This window comes from Macaca nemestrina, chromosome 1 (assembly GCF_043159975.1).
Source record: "Macaca nemestrina isolate mMacNem1 chromosome 1, mMacNem.hap1, whole genome shotgun sequence".
NCBI lineage: Eukaryota > Metazoa > Chordata > Mammalia > Primates > Cercopithecidae > Macaca > Macaca nemestrina.
In genome coordinates this window covers 132,231,645-132,252,930 of record NC_092125.1, presented here as the reverse complement: position 1 = coordinate 132,252,930, position 21,286 = coordinate 132,231,645, and the positions used below count along the sequence as shown (strand labels likewise).

Below are 21,286 nucleotides of genomic sequence, written 5' to 3'. Positions count from 1 at the left end.
TCCCAGCTACTCAAGTGGCTGAGAATGGCTTGAGTCCGGGAGGCAGAGGTTGCAGTGAGCCATGATTGCACCACTGCACTGTAACCTAGGCAACAAAGCAAGACCCCATCTCAAGAAAAAAAAAAGATCACAGTGGGTCGGGCGCAGTGGTTCACACCTGTAATCCCAACACTTTGGGAGGCTTTGGGAGGCCGAGGTGGGAGGATCGCTTGAGCCGAGGAGTTCGAGAACAGCCTGGGCAATATGGTGAAACTCTGTTTCTACCAAAAACACACAAAGAAATTAGCCAGGCATGGTGGCATGCACCTGTAGTCCAGCTAAGGTGGGAGGATCACTTGAGCCCAGGAGGTGGAGGCTGCAGTGAGCTGAGATCGCGCCTCTGCACTCCAGCCTGGGTGACAAAGTGAGACCCTGTCTCAAAAAAAAAAAAAAAAAGAGAACCTCCCATAAAGATTTACTGACAATAAACATTATTATTATACACCACACACTGTGTCTACATATTAGGAATATAATAACAAATTTTCTCATATTTACCCTGAAGAAAACTATTCCTAGTCTCAGTGTTAAGAATGAAAAGAGGGAAAATAAAAGTAGGATAAGTATATTTTTGCAGGACAGATCTCACCATTGATTAGGGATAACATGATAGATACATTTTACAAAAATATTTATATTCTAATATATTTATATCAAATGTGACTGATGTTTAATTTGTGAAAAATCCTCACGTTCTGGAACGGTGTTAATTACACTATAAAAGAATGCCAATTTTTTTTTTCTTACAGTACAACTTGAAGCCTATGGGATTAAAGTTGGACAAAAATGACAAGAAATAGTACAATACGAAAACACTGACTCTTGCTTCCACAGTGGTATGAGTCAATATTAAGTCATATACACATCTAAATGCAGCAACAGAGGAATAATGTGAGAGCCCTTCTAGGGTCTTGAGTACCTGGTTCTTCTCCTCGTATTCTTTGATTTTGAATAATCTCCAGAAGCTGCTGGGCTGCTTGGTTTACACTCATATACCGTGGAGGTTCATAGATCTTCCTTCCCCTATAGGTAGAAAACTAGATGCCACTGTTCTTAGCCATTAAACTACATAATACAGTATTAATGCAATTACTCTCCCAGGTATACTCAAGTACCACAGTCTACATTCTGTTTGATGTTTTTTACATATACTCACTTTAAGCATACACAAAAGCATGATGACTGTTCATTTCTTAAGCTTTTTCATTGTTCTACTTCAACTTTCCTCTCATCTCACTGAAATGATGGCAGGAACACATAAAGATAGATGTCTAAATGAAAGTTATCTTTATTCAAAGTGATACCTTTGGCAAAAACAATTCAAAATAAGTGCAATTTGGTCTATACTCTAGCTTAATCAGGTTTAGTGTCCTTTTTATGGCCATTTTTAAACCACATTTCTTCTTTTCACTGTTTCCTCTAAGAAAAGTAAACTAAAGCATCTTGGATGCTTAAAAGTCTCAGGTGATGTTTATTTCTGTATGCCTCAAAAGCCTATCAGGCTTGCCGAATTATCATATTAATAAAAATATAGCTATTGCAGGTCACGTGTGGTGGCTCATGCCTGTAATCCCAGCATTTTTTTTTTTTTTTTAATCCCAGCTTTTTGGGAGGCCGAGGCGGGTGGGTCACAAGGTCAGGAGTTCGATACCAGCCTGACCCACATGGTGAAACTCCATCTCTACTAAAAATAAAAAAATTAGCTGGGCTTGGTGGCACACGCCTGTAATCCCAGCTACTCAGAAGACTGAGGCAGGAGAATCAGTTGAATCCGGGAGATGGAGGTTTCAGTGAGCTGAAATCACAGCACTGCACTCCAGCCTAGGCGACAAAGTGAGATTCTGTCGCCAAAAAAAAAAAAAAAAAACATATATATACACACACACACACATATACATATATATATAGCTATTGTGGTTTATAATACATTTCATATAGATTATTTTAATGACTTTCAAAACAATTCTGTAAGTCAATGCTATCGAATAGAAATATAAATGAAGCCACATATATAATCAAGTTTTCTGTAGCCATATTAACAAAAAAGTTTGTAAAAAGGCAATTTTTTTTTTTTTGAGACAGTCTCACTGTGTTGCCCAGGCTGCAGTGCAGTAGTGTGATCTCAGTTCACTGCAACCTCTGCCTCCTGGGTTCAAGCAACTCTCTGCCTCAGCCTCCCAAGTAGGTGGGATTACAGGTGCGCGCCACCATGCCTGGCTAATTTTTTTTTGTATTTTTAGTAGAGACGGGGTTTCACCATCTTGGCCAGGCTGATCTCGAACTCCTGACCTCGTGATCCACCTGCCTCAGCCTCCCAAAGGAGGGGATTATAGGCGTGAGCCACCACGCCCAACCAAAAAAGGCAAAAATTTCAATAATATATTTTATTTAATCCAAAATGTTGTAATTTAACACCTACTCATATAAAAATTATTAAAGAGATTGTTTTTATATTAAGTCTTTGAAATCTGGTATGTACTTATAGCACATCTTAATTTGGATATTAAATTTTCACTGGAAATAGTTGATCTGTATTTAAATTTCATAAAATTTATAGTTGTAAAAGTAGATTTATATACTAAAGCTGTTTCAAACATACTTAAAAGTTTTCCAACAAGAGTATCATTTTTCAATTAATTAAAATTAAATGAAAAATTCAGTTCCTCAGTCACATTAACCACATTTCAAATGCTCCTTAGTCACAAGTGGGTAGTGGGTACTGTATTAGACACTGCCTAAGTAAAAAAGGATTAGTACTATCATTATGCATATGAAGAAAATAAGGCTCAGAGATGGAAGTAACTTGCCCAAGAGCACTCAAGTAGAGGCAGACTCAGGACTCAAACCCATGTCTTTTTTTTTTTTTTTTTTTTTCCTCACTCTGTTACCCAGGCTGGACCACAGTGGCATGATCTCAGCTCACTGCAACCTCTGCCTCCCAGATTCAAGCGATTCTCGTGCCTCAGCCTCCCAAGTAGCTGAGACTAAAGGCACGTGCCACCACGCCGAGCTAATTTTTTCCTTTTTAGTAGAGATGGGTTTCACCATGTTGGCCAGGCTGGTCTTGAACTCCTGGCCTCGAACAATCCACCTGCCTCAGCCTCCCAAAGTGCTGGGACTACAGGCGTGAACCATCGCCCAGTCTCACACCCATGTTTTCAGAATCCCAATGCATTAATTCATTCCACAAGCACTGAGTGTCTGTTAGATGCTAACCACTGTTCTCAGTGTTTAATCTATAAGATATATTGCTATTTCTACTCTATTATACTGCTTATCATTTCATAAGAATAAAAATGTTTAATGTTCACACTGTTAATGAGAGCTCATTTTCAACCATCTTTAGAACTCAGGTCATTTAAGTAGAATTTATTGAATTTGGTTCAAGGAAATAAAACAGATGTATGCATTCTCAGAATAATAACTTACTTGATTAGATTTTCCAAAGACTGCTCCTTTACTTTGATGTCTGTAGGAAGTAAAAATAGTTCTTTTAATTTAATTAAAAACTTTATCCAAAACCCTATGTGTAAACCTCAGTTAAGAGTCACCTAAATTTTGGGGAAACATTCTTCCCTCACACTTTAATTAGCCACTTTGTTACAGTAACATAGAGAAGAATGGAAGCTTGTGGTTGTGCCACTAGTTAGAAAACAAACATGAGCTTGGCCCTGAGACCATCCTGCTAACATCTAATTTCCTTTTGGAAAAGAAGACAAAGGAAAGAATTAGATAAACATTGGCAAACACACTACTAACAGCTAATCACAATCTTTGTTTTCATTTCTGCCAGCTAATAACTGCACAGACCCAACTGAAAGGCCTTCGATAGATATAAGTAGAAAAAAAATCTTTTCCACATTTAAAAAAGTCTTTTGCTTTCTTATGAATGTTAACACATGCCATAATTTTGAATAAATACTTTAATTCTAAGTATTCATGCTTTTAACAGGGATCTGAGCACCAACTGTGTGTCAGACACTGTGCCAGAGACTGGGAGACCACAGGGACCTGACCAGATATAACCTCTGCTCTCAAAAAGCTTGACAGTCCAAGCATCACAAATATTTGATTCGGTATACTTTTTAATCACTAATGCTTAACTGAACTATTTGGTAAAGGTAAAAAAGCAGAATCACTCTACATCCTCAAAGGAACTCAGTATACAACAGCAACAGCTGCTTCCTGCTTTACATGCTGAAACAAATGGTTCAGCCAAAGTTTGTTTTTGCAAAAATAAACATAGTGCAACTGAGGAGTCTTTAATAGCTTTATGCACATTTCCTAAGTGATTATAGAAGTGTTTCTTATAAAGAATATCCAAGAGTTTGCTTGGAAATTATAGCAGAGTTAATATTAAATACATATTTTTAAATGTTCTTGGAACCAGCACTGAAAGCCTTTTTCAGGTTTGAAATATATTTGTACTTGTCTGTCACATTATGGAGAAAAAAGTGAATGTCTGTTATTAAGAATGTGGCCTCCCTATAATCAATGGTGTAAGTCAACTTTTAGATTTCCATTAAATTATGTTTGTAAGATTTTAAAAATTTTAACCCATTTATTAATTCATTCACTTTGAGCTTCTGAAATGTTGTGATAATGAGATTTTTCATATTTTCAGTTTTCTTTACTTTTCAAATATGCTCTATAGAATCTGATTTTTAAAGTGAAGAGGGTTGAGGAGAATTTTCACAGGTAAATCCTTTTTAATCAAGGAATGCATTCGTGACTTCGTCTCAAGCCAGACCCCGTGTTACTTTTCCCTTGTCTTCAAACAGTCCATAATTTTTCTTCTCTATTTCTGCTTGCTAGAATGTAAGCGTCTCTGATTCATCTTAGTACCAGGACCTAGCATAATGTGAAGTACCCAGAAGACACTCCATAAATGTTTACTGAATAAATTTACTCATGTGGCTGCCCCACCACTCAGTCACCAACCCATCTTAAACTATCCGCCTTCTGGACAACCTAAGTCTAACTCTTTCATAAAGTCTTTGTTGACATCTCCTCAAATGCTTTTTGTTCTTGGAAAGATCTATACAATTAATGCTATCTTTTATTAACCTCTAATTATATCATATATATTGGTCTTCTCTTTCTAAGTAAATTTTAAATTCTCTGTGTTTTCCTACCATGATTTACCCACACTAATCCCTACAGAACTTAACCCACAGCAAGCATTCAATAAATACATACTAATTTAAATAATGAGAATGCCAGACGATAAAACGATAAGAACTATGGTTTGAGGATTTGAAATCATGACATCCTATACCTCACAGCCTGTTCCTGCTTTTGTTAATGGAGCAAGGAAGATATATTGTTTAACCTTGTTTGTCTTTTCCCAGGAAAGCTAAGAAAAGTGGCAGCTCTTAGAGAACTCAAGAGCCAAATTTCTGGTTTGTCCTTCCTGCCTCTCCATACAATAGAACTTAATTGTTCTTTAAACTTTCACATGCACAACACATTAGTTCCAAACTAGATTTCAAAGCTTTGAGAGCAGGACCCACGTCTATACTTTCTTGGTATTCCAAAAGAAACTAACTCTACATGGGGCATAGGGTAAGCACTCAATAAACACCTATACACTGATCTTCTATTTGCCTTTCCAAAGCTTCTGAAAAGATAAGCACTGCTTGCTCTCCTTCCTGTCACTTTTTCTTTTTTTCTTTTTCTTTTTTTTTTTTTTTTTTGAGACGGAGTCTCGCTCTGTCGCCCAGGCTGGAGTGCAGTGGCGCAATCTCGGCTCACTGCAAGCTCCGCCTCCCGGGTTTACGCCATTCTCCTGCCTCAGTCTCCAGAGTAGCTGGGACTACAGGCGCCCGCCACCACGCCCAGCTAATTTTTTTATATTTTTAGTAGACACGGGGTTTCACCGTGTTAGCCAGGATGGTCTCCATCTCCTGACCTTGCCTGCCTCGGCCTCCCAAAGTGCTGGGATTACATGCGTGAGCTTCTGTGCCCAGCCTTTCCTGTCATTTTTAATGGCTATAAGGGGAGGTTATCAGGTAGCCTGCCTCTCAGATTCTTCCTTCCCTGTTCTGTTTTAGAACCTTTCAGTACTGTTGTAAAACACACATTCTAGTATCTGAGCTCCAATGAATCCCCATTTTTCATCCCTCAGATACATCTTCTTCAGCAAAAGTCCTTTCAAAAATTATCCTTCACCTGTCATCTACTTTGACCTTCTACCCACAGCTGATCTTAACTGGATCGAACTTTGGGATAACAAGATAGATATATCTGATGGCATGGTCCACACCAACTCATAAGTCTTACAGTGTCCTTTTTAGTAAGGACTATAAAAAAGTAAGACCAGTCTCTTTTTACATGGAAAATTCAAGGACAAAATTATAAAGCTAATTAATGATGAATGAAGCACTAAATCACACTGGCAATAAACTAAAATAAGAAAACGTCATACTAGCTGATTGCCAATATTGGCATAAGACAAAAGAAAATGTGTTAGAGAAGAGTTTATGGCCTAATCTAGATCTATAATTAATTAGATGTCAAGAATAAAAGGAGGCCAGGTGCAGTGGCTCAAGCCTGTCATCCCAGCACTTTGGGAGGTCAAGATGGGCAGATCACTTGAGGCCAGGGGTTTGAGACCAGCCTGGTTAACATGGCAAAATCCCATCTCTACTAAAAACAAAACAATTAACCAAGCATGGTGGCACACTTCTGTAATCCCAGCCTCAGGAGGCTGAGGCAGGAGAATCACTTGAACCTGGTAGGCAGAGATTGCAGTGAGCTGAGACTGCACCACTGCACTCCAGCCTGGATGACAGGGTAAACCTTATCTAAAAAAAAAAAAAAAGAGAGAAAAATGGAATTAAAAGGAGTGTATTCTGGCTGGAATTGATTGAACTAGCAAGAGTTAAAAGATTTTCTGTGCCAATGGGTAATAAGACCAAGTCTGAGAATATAGACTAAATAAAACTTCAGTTAATTTCCATAAATATTTATTTAATGCCTACACTGTGCTAGACTTCCAGACATTAGGAAGAGAATAATGAGCAAGATAAAGTCTCTGCTCTTACGACACAGTGAAGAAATCAAGTTAATAAGGTAATTCATATGGCTGGTAAGACTATGAAAAAAGTAGCGTAAGGTTATAACACATCACTGAAGGGATTCAGGGTGCAGCACATGAGATTAGATAAAATTTCACTCAAGATCAGGAGTCAGCAAATTTCTGAAAAGGGGCAGACACATTTTAGGTTTTGAGGACCATATGGTCTCTGTCACAACTACCCATCACTGCTGTTGTGGCATGAAAGTGGCCATAGATAATATATAAATGAAGGTGCATGGCTATGTTCCAATAAATCCTTATTTACAAAACAAACAGCAGGCCAGATGTGATCCATGGGTCCTTGTTTGCTAATCCCCGCTCTAGATATTAATTTCTATCCTAAGAAATGCCAATCATTAGTAAAAATGTATAATAATATTTTCTATTAAGACATACGGCCAGGCACTGTGGTTCACTCCTCTAAGCCCAGCACTTTGCGGGGCCAAGGTGGGTGGATTGCTTGAGCCCAGAAATTCGAGACCAGCCTGGGCAACATGGCGAAACCCCATCTTTACAAAAAATACAAAAATTAGCTAGGTGTGGTGGCATGTGCCTGTGGTCCCATACCTAGAAGGCTGAGGTGGGAGGATCACTTGGGTAATGGGAGGTTGAGATTGCAGTGTGATGAGATTGTGACACTGCACTCCAGCCTGGGAGACAGAGCAAGACCTTGTCTCTTAAAAAACGAACAAACAAACAAAAAACTTACTGTGTTGCTTAAAATTAAATATTGTTAAATAATAGAGAATTGGTTATATTATGCAAATAGCTTAAAAATTTTTGGCAAACAGGCCGGGCGCGGTGGCTCACACCTGTATTCCCAGCACTTTGAGGGGCAGAGGCGGGCAGATCATGAGGTCAGGAGTTTGAGACTAGCCTGGCCAATATGGCAAAACCCCATCTTTACTAAAATTACAAAAATTAGCTGGGTGTGGTGGCAGGCACCTGTAATCCCAGTTACTCGGAAAGGCTGAAGCAGGAGAATCGCTTGAACCCGAGAGGCGGAGGTAGCAGTGAGCCAAGATCGTGCCACTGCAATCCAGCCTGGGCGACAAGAACAAGGCTCCATCTCAAAAAAAAAAAAAAAAAAAAAAAAAAAAAAGGCCGGGTGCAGTGGCTCATGCCTGTAATCCCAGCACTTTGGGAGGCTGAGGTGGGTGGATCACGAGGTCAGGAGATGGAGACCACCCTGGCTAACACAGTGAAACCCTGTCTCTACTAAAAAACTACAAAAAATTAGCCGGGTGTGGTGGCGGGCACCTGTAGTCCTAGCTACCCAGGGAGCCAAGGCAGGAGAATCGCTTGAACCCGGGAGCTGGAGGTTGCAGTGAGCCGAGATTGCGCCACTGCACTCCAGCCTGGGCGACAGAGTGAGACTCTGTCTAAAAAAAAAAAAAAAAAAAAAAAAGTGGCAAACAGAAATCTTTTCTAATGTTCTGAATATCTGTATTTAATATACAGAGGCCAAAATCATGGGTTTATCTGCCCTGATGTTGTGCTATGTGATAGACATTTTGGTGAGTGACTTCACACAGTTTCACTAAGACAGTACAATTCAAAGTATGATCTCAGGACCAATGCCAGTATGTGAGCTTTGTGTTACCAGTAAATGATGAAGTAACTACAGGAGTAAGAATATGTACAAAATTTATAGTAACTTGACACTGACATAAAAGATTGAAAATTTAAAAATCAAACATATGTTTTAAACAACCCAACCATGGTTCTTTACCACAAATAGTTTGAGAAGTACTGCTCTATACAACTCCATGAAGGAGGAGGAATTATTCCTATTTGATAAATATGAAAGCTAAGGAATGTTTACAGTATTCTCTAGCTAGTAAGTAGTAGCACTGGGATTTTGTCTTCTGATTCCAAGTAGAAGTATCATTTCAAAGTTATCAAAAACGTCAGTTAGCTGTGTTCTGTTCAGTCACAGATTAAGTCTTTGATACCAGTATTTCTTTCTACAACATATGCTACTAAAATAGGGGCTGATTAGCAAAGGTGAGTCAGTAAAATTTCAGTGCCTCTGCTAGAAAGAAAACACCAGGCCTTTCTGAATCTCAGTACTATTATCTGGGTAAACAAAGACAGTGATCCCAGCCAGCTCTTTCCACACGAAACAGGAAATGGGATTTGAGCAAGATGGTACAGTGAAATGAGCTATTATTAAAAGGCTATCTGATTCTCCCAGTTCTGCCACCAACTGACTAGGTGACATTGGGGAAATCATTCAATATTCTGGGCCTCAACTTCATCTGTAAAACAGGCTTCAGTAAGATGATCTCCAGAGTCTCTTTTAGATCTATCATTGTGAATCTGATAGCATCAAGACTGCAGTATTCAAAGAACCTCCCTAGGAAGGTGCAGGATGGTCCTTGGTAAGACTTGCTCAGTGCATGTCTATTGGATTGCAGTAAATCCTTGATGGACAAATGAGTAAGATATGGAATACTGGAGAGGATCTACTAGGGCATAAGAGGGAGCAGCATAACTATGGTGTGTATGCAGAAATAACCACGTGGTACCTGAAGCAGAAGATGCATCTCTCTCTAAGAGTGTAGGAAAGAGTGTGGTCTGCATAGAATGGCTAGACTGTGTCTTTTCTTACCTCTAGCTAATTATCCATACAACAGTTTTTACCTTAACACAAAATCAAAAAAAAGAAAAATATGATAGTTCCATATTGTTACTTCAAGGAAATTCCCAAACCCTTACCGAGTAAACATAATGTGTGCATGCCATTTTGTCTGTTCTTCTTCACTTTGTCAAAGAAGCTTTCTGGTCTCCAAGTGTCTGTCCAAAAAACAATAGAAACTGTCTCTCCAAACTTATATAACTAGAAAAAAAAAGCACATTAATTAATGATGGAACAATTCGCTACTATTTCATAGATAAGGAGAGAATTTAATCATTTTACAACCAAAATAAAACATGAAAACCCAACTTGATATGGGTTGGGGATCAAATCTGTCACCAAAAAAGGTAACAGGAACTTCTCTTTGGTTCATGGTAACTGGTGTCTTTCTGACGCCAGTAGTAGGTAAATTTCAGTAATAAGTTTCTAGTATTTCTGCATTCTGTATAGGAACATGTATAACAATTTCATAATTTAGCTATATAGTGTTACTAAAAATACTGAAATGCAAAGAACCCAGGAGAAAAAAAAAAAAAAAAAAGAGTTCTGAGCAATCAGAGCAGGGTTCACAAAGTTAATATTGTTCTCATTTTACAGATGAGACCATCAAGGCTTAGAAAGATCAACTGACTTAGCTAGTCACATAGCTAACTAATATAAAAACAAATACTTAAATCTAGTCTGAGGGAATGCTCCTTTTCATCACACTATCTCAATAAAACCAAGTATATACTCACTCCTGCCATTGTTCCAAACCTACAGTCCCTTAATTTGGCAAGATTCTATTTGTTCCTTCACTACAGAGTTCAGGGGTGAGGGCCTTTTTCCAAACCTCCTCTTTAACCCTCATGTGGCCTACCCCACTTCACCATCACTACAACCAAGAAGCTTGCTTCTCTGATCCAGACTGGCTGAACTAGTTCACTTAAGTAAGTCCAATTTCAAATCTTACGCTGAGAAAATCTACTTTTGAATTCTGGCTCTGCAACTTGTTGGGTGTGTGATATTACCCTAAGACTTTATCTCTAAAATGGGAATAGTGATAAAATTCTGTTCTTCCTACTCTTCAGGTTGTGAGGATCATATTACATGTAAAAAGTTATTCAAACTGTGAAACAATAGGTTAATATTAGTTCTTAGCACTGAGCAAAGGATATTTATTTTCAAAGACTTAATATAAAACAGGATACTAAAGTTGTATAAAGATTTCATTATTCAATTTAAATGGTACTTGAAATAATTTATAACAGAACTGGTAAGCACTAGACTCTGAACGTCCCATCTAGTCCTCTGCCACAAATTAACTGTGTGCCTGAAATAGCCGTGTGACTTCAGGAAGTCACTTTTCTCAGCCTTGGGTTCTTCATTTAAAAATGCAGAAACTGGGCCGGGCGCGGTGGCTCAAGCCTGTAATCCCAGCACTTTGGGAGGCCGAGACGGGCGGATCACGAGGTCGGGAGATCGAGACCATCCTGGCTAACACGGTGAAACCCCGTCTCTACTTAAAAAATACAAAAAACTAGCCGGGCGAGGTGGCGGGCGCCTGTAGTCCCAGCTACTCGGGAGGCTGAGGCAGGAGAATGGCGTGAACCCGGGAGGCGGAGCTTGCAGTGAGCTGAGATCTGGCCACTGCACTCCAGCCTGGGCAACAGAGCGAGACTCCGTCTCAAAAAAAAAAAAAAAAAAAAAAAAAAATGCAGAAACTGGTCTGGAGCAAGGATTAGTCATCCTCTGCTTCCAGTAGCCTAAGGCTTGTCAAATCAGTTTCAGAGGCTCCGCAAGAGATGAGGGGAAGACAGGCAGGAAGGAAACAGAGAAAGTGGGGCATTCAGGTGCTTCATCCTTAATTCCCTAGAGCAGCTCGACGTTTCTCAGTTTTTACATAATGAGGTCCTATAAACTATAATCAATACTCATAATGGTGACTTTGAGTTCTAAAGGGAAGGCTCATCATGTTCCTCATAGGCCACAGTCTACATCTTACCTACCAAGAAGCTTTACTCCAAAGTCCATTTGAAAGCTGCCTAAATACGTATTCTCTCATAGAAGTTATGCTATTCAGTAGCAATCGAATTCACAGGTCAGTGTACCAAGACGTACCAAGACCCATGTAACTCCAAATATTCAGTCATGAAACTTCCTGCCACATGTGACAAGGTTTCTCTGTAACAAATGTATTTCTGGTTCTAATGTGGAATGCCAGGAATATGTTCACTCTGTGCCAAGCTACCAGGAATGGTCCGGGCCCTGCTGAGAGGTTCCATTATTATTATTAGGTGATGAGAGGCAAACTTAGCCAACATATACTTGTTACAGATCATCTACTATGTACCAGGTATTATGCTAGTCACAGGTTTAAAATGACAGGTAAAACATAGCTCCGGCTCTCATGGATTGTGCAGTCTTGCTCATGTCTCATACAGCAGGGAAAGGCTCTGCAGTCATGGCACTGGTTCTTATTATGATTAATCACGGACAAGTCAAGTAATGTTCCCAAGCCTTGGGAGGAACCCTTCTACAAAATGGGTATAATAACTGTAAACATAAAAATGTGGTTTTTTAGGGTTGAATGACACAAAGTATGCAGAGTGCCTAGCAGTGCCTTGCACATGGAAAAGTCTCAGTGTTAGGAATTTGATGATATAATAATGATAATGTTTTAATAATGATGATGTTCTAACATGCTGTGCCCTGCTATAATCCAACTGCTTTTCTTATTGGAGTAAGCTCAAAAATATTAAATATTTGAAACTACATTTATGATTTCATTCTGACAAGTTCAACTGTTCACATTCTAAAAAGGATTTTTCACGTCTCTGATCAAATTATGAAATATTAGTATTATTCCATAAAAAAACTTCAAGGTAAAATTGTTAAAAAATTATATATGCAATAATACATACTTTAAATGAGTCTTAAATACTTTAAGAGTCATGGGAATACAGTCATGGAAGGAAATAAGTTCTTCATTCAAAAAGAAAGTAATAGACCACTTAAGAAAGAACTGAGATGCAAGTCACATATAAACACTATCTGAAGCATTTTGTGTAGCAGTGTCTTTGAATTGTCTAATTTGAGAGATTAAAGAAAACCTCACACAAGCACTGCTCTCCAGGACCCTGATTTATAAACTGTAACCACTCCTATAGCTGTGGTGCAAAATTCTTCAGTGAATCCTGGAATCTTATGCAAACAATTTCACCATATGTCAATACCTCAAAGAACAAAAGAACCAGTTCTTTGTGTTTCACAATCCAAGGGCTCACCAGTGAACTATACTAGAGCAAAATCACACACTGATGAGAACTGAAATTGCAGAAGCCTAAGTATTGAGCCATCCTATAATACTAATATAAGCCTTTGTGCTGTAATCACTTTTCCTCCAAAACATTATCTGCAAATCTAAATTTAAAGACTACAGAAACAGCTGTTTTATAAGAAACAGTAGGTAAACACAGGCCTTTTTAAATTTTAACCTGGAGTAACCTATAGAGAAAGCAGTTTACCTAACTTATATTGGATTATGTTTTATCTAAGACAAAAACCAAAAAAACTCAACTCAAAACATCCACTTATTAGGCATAAGGCACAATCTAGTCAGAAGATGCACAAGACAGACAATAGCAGGTAGTAATAATTATTATTAAATATGCTATAGACTCTAAGCATTATAAGAATTCAGCATTTCCCCCACTCAGAGGGCATCTGAAGGCATCTTCTGAAAATACAAGGTGTAAGCTAGACCTTGAAAGACAGTTAAGATTTAAGACTGGAGAAGCCAAACATGGGGAAAGAATGAGATACTATGAACAAAGTAACAGAGGTGGGAAGTCTTGGGCAATATTTAGAATGGCATTAAGCAATTACCTAGAAATAGCTAACTGTACCTGACTTCTCTCTAAACATATATCTAATTCCTGACGTCTTATTTAGTGCCAATTCCTGTAAATTCTGCTGTGTAATTTATGTAGCTGACTAGTCATTTCTTTTCCTACAACTATGGTTTGAGCCCTCAATGTCACTTGCCTGAATAACCTTAACAGTCTCCTAACTCATCTCATAGCCATCAATATTTATTTCCTTTTAGAAGCATAGATGCTTTGTAAAACTCCATTTTAGACTTCAATGCTTTTGTTATTTTGTATAATAAAAATATTTTCTGTGGTATTTAAGTTAAAAAATCTGTTAAATTAAGAAAAATTAAACTTGTTAAGAACTCTATTAAGCCCTGCAAGTATCATATATTTATATCCTAAATTAAATCAGTGAAATCTGTGAAGTAAAAGAAAGCCAAGCCAGCAAAACTGTCAAAAAATGTACCACAAAACCACATAATCAAGAGTGATTAGTTTTCTCTTCTATACAGAATACTGGTCTTGGGGTTAAGTTTGTTTGTTGTTGTTTTTATCCCCACATACAATCTGCTTACCACTGATGTAACACTGATTTTTGATGACACTAAGAAAGAGTATGCACATGGCCACACACTAGGTACATAAAGTTGAATGACTATGTGGACAGAAGAGCTACAGGATTTATAATGAGAGCCACTTATAAATTAAATTTTAAAATGACAATTTAGAGCATATAATTTCAAAGACAAGATCGAACTCCATGGTGGAAGGCAGGGGGTTGGGGGAAAAAAATAAATAAGAAATTCAACCCAGCAAGTACTTGTTACATATTGATTATATGCATGGCACTGTGATAGACTGTAACGGCAGACAGGAAAATCAGTAAATCAAAGCATTTATAATATAAAATCATAAACATATATAACATGGCTTGGGTGTGCCCCCAACCAAATCTCATCTTGTAGTTCCCATAATCCCCACATGTCGTGGGAGGGCCCTGGTAGTGGGAGGGTGAAGAGGGGGGCAGTTACCTCCATGCTGTTCTCGTGATATTGAGTTCTCACGAGATCTGATGGTTTCATAAGGGGCTTACCCCCTCTTTACTCTGCACATCTCCTTGCTGCTGTCATGTGAAGAAGGCTGTGTTTGCTTCGCCTACAGCCATAATTGTAAGTATTCTGAGGCCTCCCCAGCCATGCTGAACTGTGACTCAATTAAACTTCACAGTTTATTGACCTCAAAGTCAATTTAACCTCAAAATTGAGTCAAAATTGACCTCAAAGTCAATTTCCCAGTCTTGGGTATGTCTTTATGAGAAGCATGAGAATGGACTAATACAACATACAAGTAACTGAACATTCTATATAGGATGGGGATTAATTTACCAAAATTGTTTTAATAGAAGAATGGCACAATTAGATTTACAATTTAAAAAGAAAACTATGAAGTAGGAAAAAAATGATGGTAAGGTGGCTATTAAAAAAAATAATGATTAGAACCAGTAATAAGTGGAAACAAAAAGGAAGAAAAAAAATTAAGTATGCTCATGACTTAGCAGGTAGTCAAAAACTGTTGCTAAGTGACTAAAAGAATAGAAAGAGCTTAGATTGTTTTCTTCTAAGACCACAGAAGGATGTAGAACTCTAGATGATAAAACCTAGCTTAATACAAAGAACACTAAAACTACGTGTTCTTTGTATTAAGCTAGAGTTTTTCATTACTACGTTAGTCCCTGGACAACAATGAAACCAATTAATGATTCTGAAAACTAACAAGAAGAATCACTACAAAGTTGACAATGCTGACTATCACACTGAATGTTGTGGTATTAAAAAAAAGGGAGGAAATGAGTTGTTACTTTCAGAAAGTAACATACATTTTTCTAAACTAGAAATGCATTATATAAACAGATGAACATATGGCAATACTCAAGGTCACTCATGCAATAGCAAGAGAAAGTGGAAACATTTCACAATGATAGGAAATTATACAACCTTTTCTCTGAAGTCAGCCACAACTGATAATGCAGTTTTTATCTAGAAATCATTGCTACCTAGTTTCATGGAATTGTCTCATTTATCTGCCTTTCAAAATGTTTTAAAAACATTTCAGTCACCAAATTTCTACAAGAGAACTAATATATTCTATCACACAAATGATTAAGATAATAAAATTATATATAAAGAAGTATTTCAGAATTTTTAATTTCTTCTAATATTTGTTTGGCCTATAAGATTGAGTAAATATACACATACTAAGTGTTGAATAAAAAGACTGAAATATGCCAAAATTGGTAATTGTGGATACCTCTAGGTGGTGGTACTATGGATGCTTTATTTTCTTTTTATAATCAATATAGCTTCCTAATTTTCTATGAGTATAGAAATCATTTATTATCAAGGAAAATGTTTCTTCTAAAGCAGGAACAATGCTAAATGGAAGCAATTCTGACTATGTCTAAGCTGCTTCTGCAGAAATGTTAAACTCAAGAATTCAAGAAAAGGGCTTTATTCTCCTATCTTCTGTGTATTGAGAAAAATCTCTGATTTATTAAGATTGATCCTCAATTTATTAAGCAAATTTTCATTACCACGACATCTGAACACAACCAACATGCCTGGCTTTAGACATACAAATAGGCTTTTCTTTCATTAGAAAAATCTGAAAAATGTTAAACAATTACAAGTGTTAGAAATGTCTGTTAGGAATTTAAAAACATGATTTTAAAGTATATGTGTTTATAACTATTATTTTAATGTAAAAAATCCTAAAATTTATTGAATGAAAATTTGAGTACCTAATAGTATCTCAGTCAAGATAATCTTTCCCAAATGTTGGTAAAGACGCTGGCTTTTTGGCTTCCAAATCTATAAGATATTAGAGCTTATGTAGTTTAGTAATTTTCATACATTTTACTGGCACTTAGTGTACATTTAGTTCTTTTTTTCTAAATGAACTACTCTTAAGTAGAACATCAATAGAGTTAAAGATAATAATTGGGCTCCCTGAAGATCTAAATATTTGTTATTTGTTGTTATGTCACTACTTCATTATCTGTAGAATCCCTAAAGCATCTTCATATATCATGGTGTGGTTTGAAAACCAGCTCTCTCATCCAATCACCCTCCCAATCCTCAACACATACCCTTACGGTAAAGAAATCTGAGATCCGGAGAAGTAAGATGATGCCTTAGTTACTGCCTAGGCAAGAAGTAAAACGAAGGCCTTTTAATTTGAAGTTAAATTCTAAATCTTTTCCATTATATTTTTCCTCTACCAATTCTACCCAATATGTGGTCAATTTTTATTCAACATACATATTCTAAGCCTTGTGTTAACTGACTCCCTAGATAGCCAAGGTTTCTTTGGTATTTATTTATGTGCATATTTGTATGTATGTGTGTGTTTCTGCAATACCTTACAAATTCCCTAAGAATTTTACAAAGTCCCTAATTCTTCTAAGACTCTCTCTTTTAACTACACTTCTCTCTATGTTGGGAATGCCTTCTGCCCTTTTGCCTATCTAGCTAACTTCTTATAATTCATTTTTTTAACCACTTTACTGCATTATCATTCACATAACAATGACCCTTTCAAGCGTATAATTCAACACTTTTTAGTAAATTACCATGCTGTGCAACCATTGCCATACTTAGTTTTAGAACATTTTTCATCACCCAACTAAGACCCCTTATGTCCATTCACAGTTAATCCCTGTAATGCCCAGCCCCAAACAACCATTAATTACTTTCTGTCTCTACAGATTTGCCTTTTGGGGACACTTCATGTAAACAGAATCAAATAATACATGGTCTTCCATGTCTGGCTTCTTTCATTTAACATACATGTACTTAATATCTACCCCATGACTTTAACTCTTCCCAAGACATTAGTAGAGCCTTCCAAGCAACATCCATACCCTCAAGAGTCTAGGAGTAAGATAAACATAATACTACTCTTCCACATAATCAATTCTATGATTAATCTATGGTCCTGAAAGCACAGGAAGACTGGCACAGGGCTCTTACTGAAAGGAGGCAACTGCTCTAGCAATGACAAGTTTAACAGAACCAACCAAAGTAGGAAGCCAATTGAGCAATAGTAATAGAAGAGTCCAGCCCTACAGACAAGTTTTTGTGGGGTACAAACCATAATAACAGTGATAGTGAAGATGATGCATAAAGACCCCAATTCCTTTCCTAAGACTATTAGTAAGGCAGAAGTGGCTCTCTACATCTCCCCAAATCTCAATTCTCTTAATAGAAAATGTTCCTAAGTTCACTTTCTAAATCTTCTCTTATGCCATACTCCATACAGTACAAGCCAACATCATCTTTCCTCTAAATGACTATAATTAGCCTCCTAATTGATTTCCTCAATTCAAATCTTGCCTGGCAGTAATTCAATCTTCACATATTGGCCAAAGATTATGTTTTAAAAAATTTATCAGATCAAGTATTTCTATTGCTTAAAACCCTTCAATGTCAATCTATGTCACTTACGATAACATCTAAACTCCTAATGTTGGATGAGAGTCTAGTGATCCAGCCCTGTCCACCTATCCAACCTCAGGTCACTCTTCCCCTTGCCTGCTACGGCCCAACAGCCTTTCCTTGGTTCCTTTAACAAGCCAAGCTCATTCTCACTTCAGGACCTTTGTACCGACTGTTCCCTCTGTATAGAATATGCTGGTTCCTTCTTGATTCATATCTAATCTTAAATGTCACCTTCTTAGAGATACCTCCCCGACCTCAGTAGTGACTTAGTCACTCTCTAAATTCCAGTCTACTTGAATTTCTTATACTTACCAATATCTAATATTTATCATTTTATTGTTGTTGTCTCTTCTGCCCACTAAAACAGAAGCTCTTTGAGAGCAGGGACTCTATTGGTCAAGTTTATTACTGTATCCAAAGGCACTTAGAAAAATAAGTAGGTTAACAGTATTTGTTGAATGAATGGATCACTATTCTCTTTAAAGATGTCTAACTTAGAAGCCTCTAATACACTTTTTATTTTACAAGGAAATTTTTCATCAAGAATATGGAGTTTGTGGTAGATAATTTTATTTTATGGCAAGCCTCTAAGTGCATATCAACTGGCTGTGTATGTGAATGTCTGTGTGTATGAAGGAGTGTTAGATAAACAACTATTTTTACCATCATAGTGATAAACAAAAATTTTCTGTTGGCTAATAAAACTACAAAGGTAATGAACAAATACTCAGTGGTTGATTCTGAACTCTGCATGTTATTTCTTTAGAAAACAACAAAAACAACAGAATAGTTCAAAGGGGGTTGATATGTTGATAGCTGAAAAGTCTGCCTATTTCTAGGTTAGAAATTTCACACTGCTACTCTTTAAGTCAAAGACGTTAGAAAGCATATATGGTTCAGGTTTGTCACAACATCCAAAGTATATTTCTGTTCAATAACTTGATGACTGTTTTTGAACTCATGGAAAGCTCTTTCATGGAGATGACAGAATGCCTTTTCACAGTGGTTCTCACTTCCCTTTTAAAAAATTGAGCAAGAGAGCATGGCAAGATAACCTCTCAACAGCCTACATTTAACAAGTGTATACTGGGAATTAAAAACCTACTCTTCCAATCCTACCATGTCAAATGAAAGATAATACAGTTCTCTCACTTTCTAAGTTTTTAATTTGTCTAGGTTGGTGGTTCTCAAAGTATGGTACCTGTAGCAATAGGTTCAGCATCATCTGAGAATTTGTTAGAAATATAAATTATCAGACCCCATCCCAGATCTACTATATCAGAAAGTCTGAAGATGAAGCCCAGCAACCTGTCTTACAAGCCCTCCAGGTGATTCTAATAAATACTAAAGTCTGAGAACCACAGATTTAGGTTATGGTTTCTTCCATAAGCACTAGTCCAAATAGTAAAAAGGCCAGCTATTATAAGGAAGAAGACTTTGTCAAAGTACTTGCATTATGCAGGATATCTATACATTTATTTTAAAATTTAAGTGTTATGCATATGATTTGTAATGCTTTTTATATTAGAAAACTGTATAAAATGAATCAGTAATTACCTCTTCTGATATGAATTTCAGTGGTACAAGAAGTATATCCTCATGGAAATGTCATCACTATATAAGACAGAACCTACAAAGGCACCTCCTGTTTCTCACACAAATAGTCATTTCATATTCAGATTAGATAATAAAACTAAGCTGGGGTAAAAATGGTGTGTGGCTGTTTAGAGAAATCCCGCACACAATTGTGAGAAAGTTTTTTGAAAAATAATATATTATATATGGATATGACTATAGGTGCTTATATGAAGACTGCTAATTCTCACAGTAAATTCCCACTCAAATACCTTCACCCATTTTAGACATAAGAACAATTACACTTTACTTGTCTATCAATGTAGAGGATCAGAAGGACAGGATCACCCAGGTTTAGTTTTAACCAGTTTATAAAACAGATTTACAAGGGATGTGTTCTATTTTTATGCTTAAAAAAGAAGCAAAAAAAATAATTTAAAATAGCTATAATTTAGAGCAAAATATGATGGAGAAAGGGCTAGTTAACTTTCTTTACAAGACATAAAATTATATGAAATATGATAAAAATGTATGTTCTATTAGCTTAAGGTTTACACATCTTTATTTATCAAATGATAATTTCTCTCCTTTTTTTCTTTCTTCTAGCATTTATCAATTCTTTTTTTTTTTGAGAGGCAGTTTTCATTCTTGTCGCCCAGGCTGGAGTGCAATGGTGCCATCTCGGCTCACTGCAATCTCCGCCTTGCGTGCTGGGGTGATTCTCCTGCCTCAGCCTCCCCAGAAGCTGGGATTACAGGTGCCTGCCACCACGCCTAGCTAATTTTTGTATTTTTAGTAGAGACGGGGTTTCACCATGTTGGCCAGGCTGGTCTCGAACTTCTGACTTCAGGTGATCCACCCGCCTAGGCCTCCCAAAGTGCTGGGATTACAGGCGTGAGTCACCGCGCCCAGCCATCAGTTATCAATTCTTAAAAGGCAGCACTGTCACGAGTTTGTCCAATCCGCCTTATTTTGTGGTTGTTTTTCTGTTTTGTTGTGTTTTAGGCTTTTAGCAGCCTGAAGCCTTGGTTTTTAGTTTCTGTCTCTAGTGATAAGCAGAAAAGAGAGATGAGGAAGCGGCTTTATTGGCTCAACCAGCAACAGAAACTAAGATTTCTCTCCCTTGGACACCCGCAGAAGGGAAGAATACTGGACTAGGGATCAAGAGTTTTAGCTCCATCTATGCTACCACCTACCTGAATGACCTTGGGAACATATTTTGGCATCATTTTCTCCATCCCTATAGCATTCTTTGTAGCACTAACACTTTATGGTTTTATGAACAGCATTCAACTTACTCCAACACAGAAATGTTCAGAAGGGTTTCAAATTGTAAAAAAAGACTTGAATGGGCAAGGTTTTTTAAAAGTATGCATTCTGGGCAAAAAAGATAGCAAAATTCCATGCTAATTTAAACATAACAACTAAGAGCAAGTGGTGAATACTGTCAGGTCAATCATTTATACTTTTTCTCTAGTTCTTCACAAACACAGGCAACATTTTGACATAAAAAGCCAGTATTAGTCAATTAAATTGAACTATTCTCTCCAAGTCATACAGAAAATATAGTCCTCTAAAGCTATAGACATAGAATTGGTGC

The 21,286-nt window shown here is 37.2% G+C and overlaps 1 protein-coding gene across 2 annotated transcripts in view; it reads right to left on the bottom strand.

Annotated features, from left to right (window-relative positions):
• LOC105485475 (diphthamide biosynthesis 5) overlaps nt 1–21,286 on the bottom strand; it is a 42,273-nt gene that overhangs the window by 8,676 nt on the left and 12,311 nt on the right. Inside the window, exons 5-7 of one of the 2 annotated variants that reach the window (XM_011747872.3) lie at nt 9,842–9,962; nt 3,469–3,508; nt 959–1,062 (exon numbers count right to left, since the gene is read on the bottom strand). In XM_011747872.3, coding sequence (XP_011746174.1) covers nt 959–1,062; nt 3,469–3,508; nt 9,842–9,962 — 265 coding nt within the window. The remainder of the gene's footprint in view (nt 1–958; nt 1,063–3,468; nt 3,509–9,841; nt 9,963–21,286) is intronic. The other variant, XM_011747873.2, reaches the window with a different exon arrangement.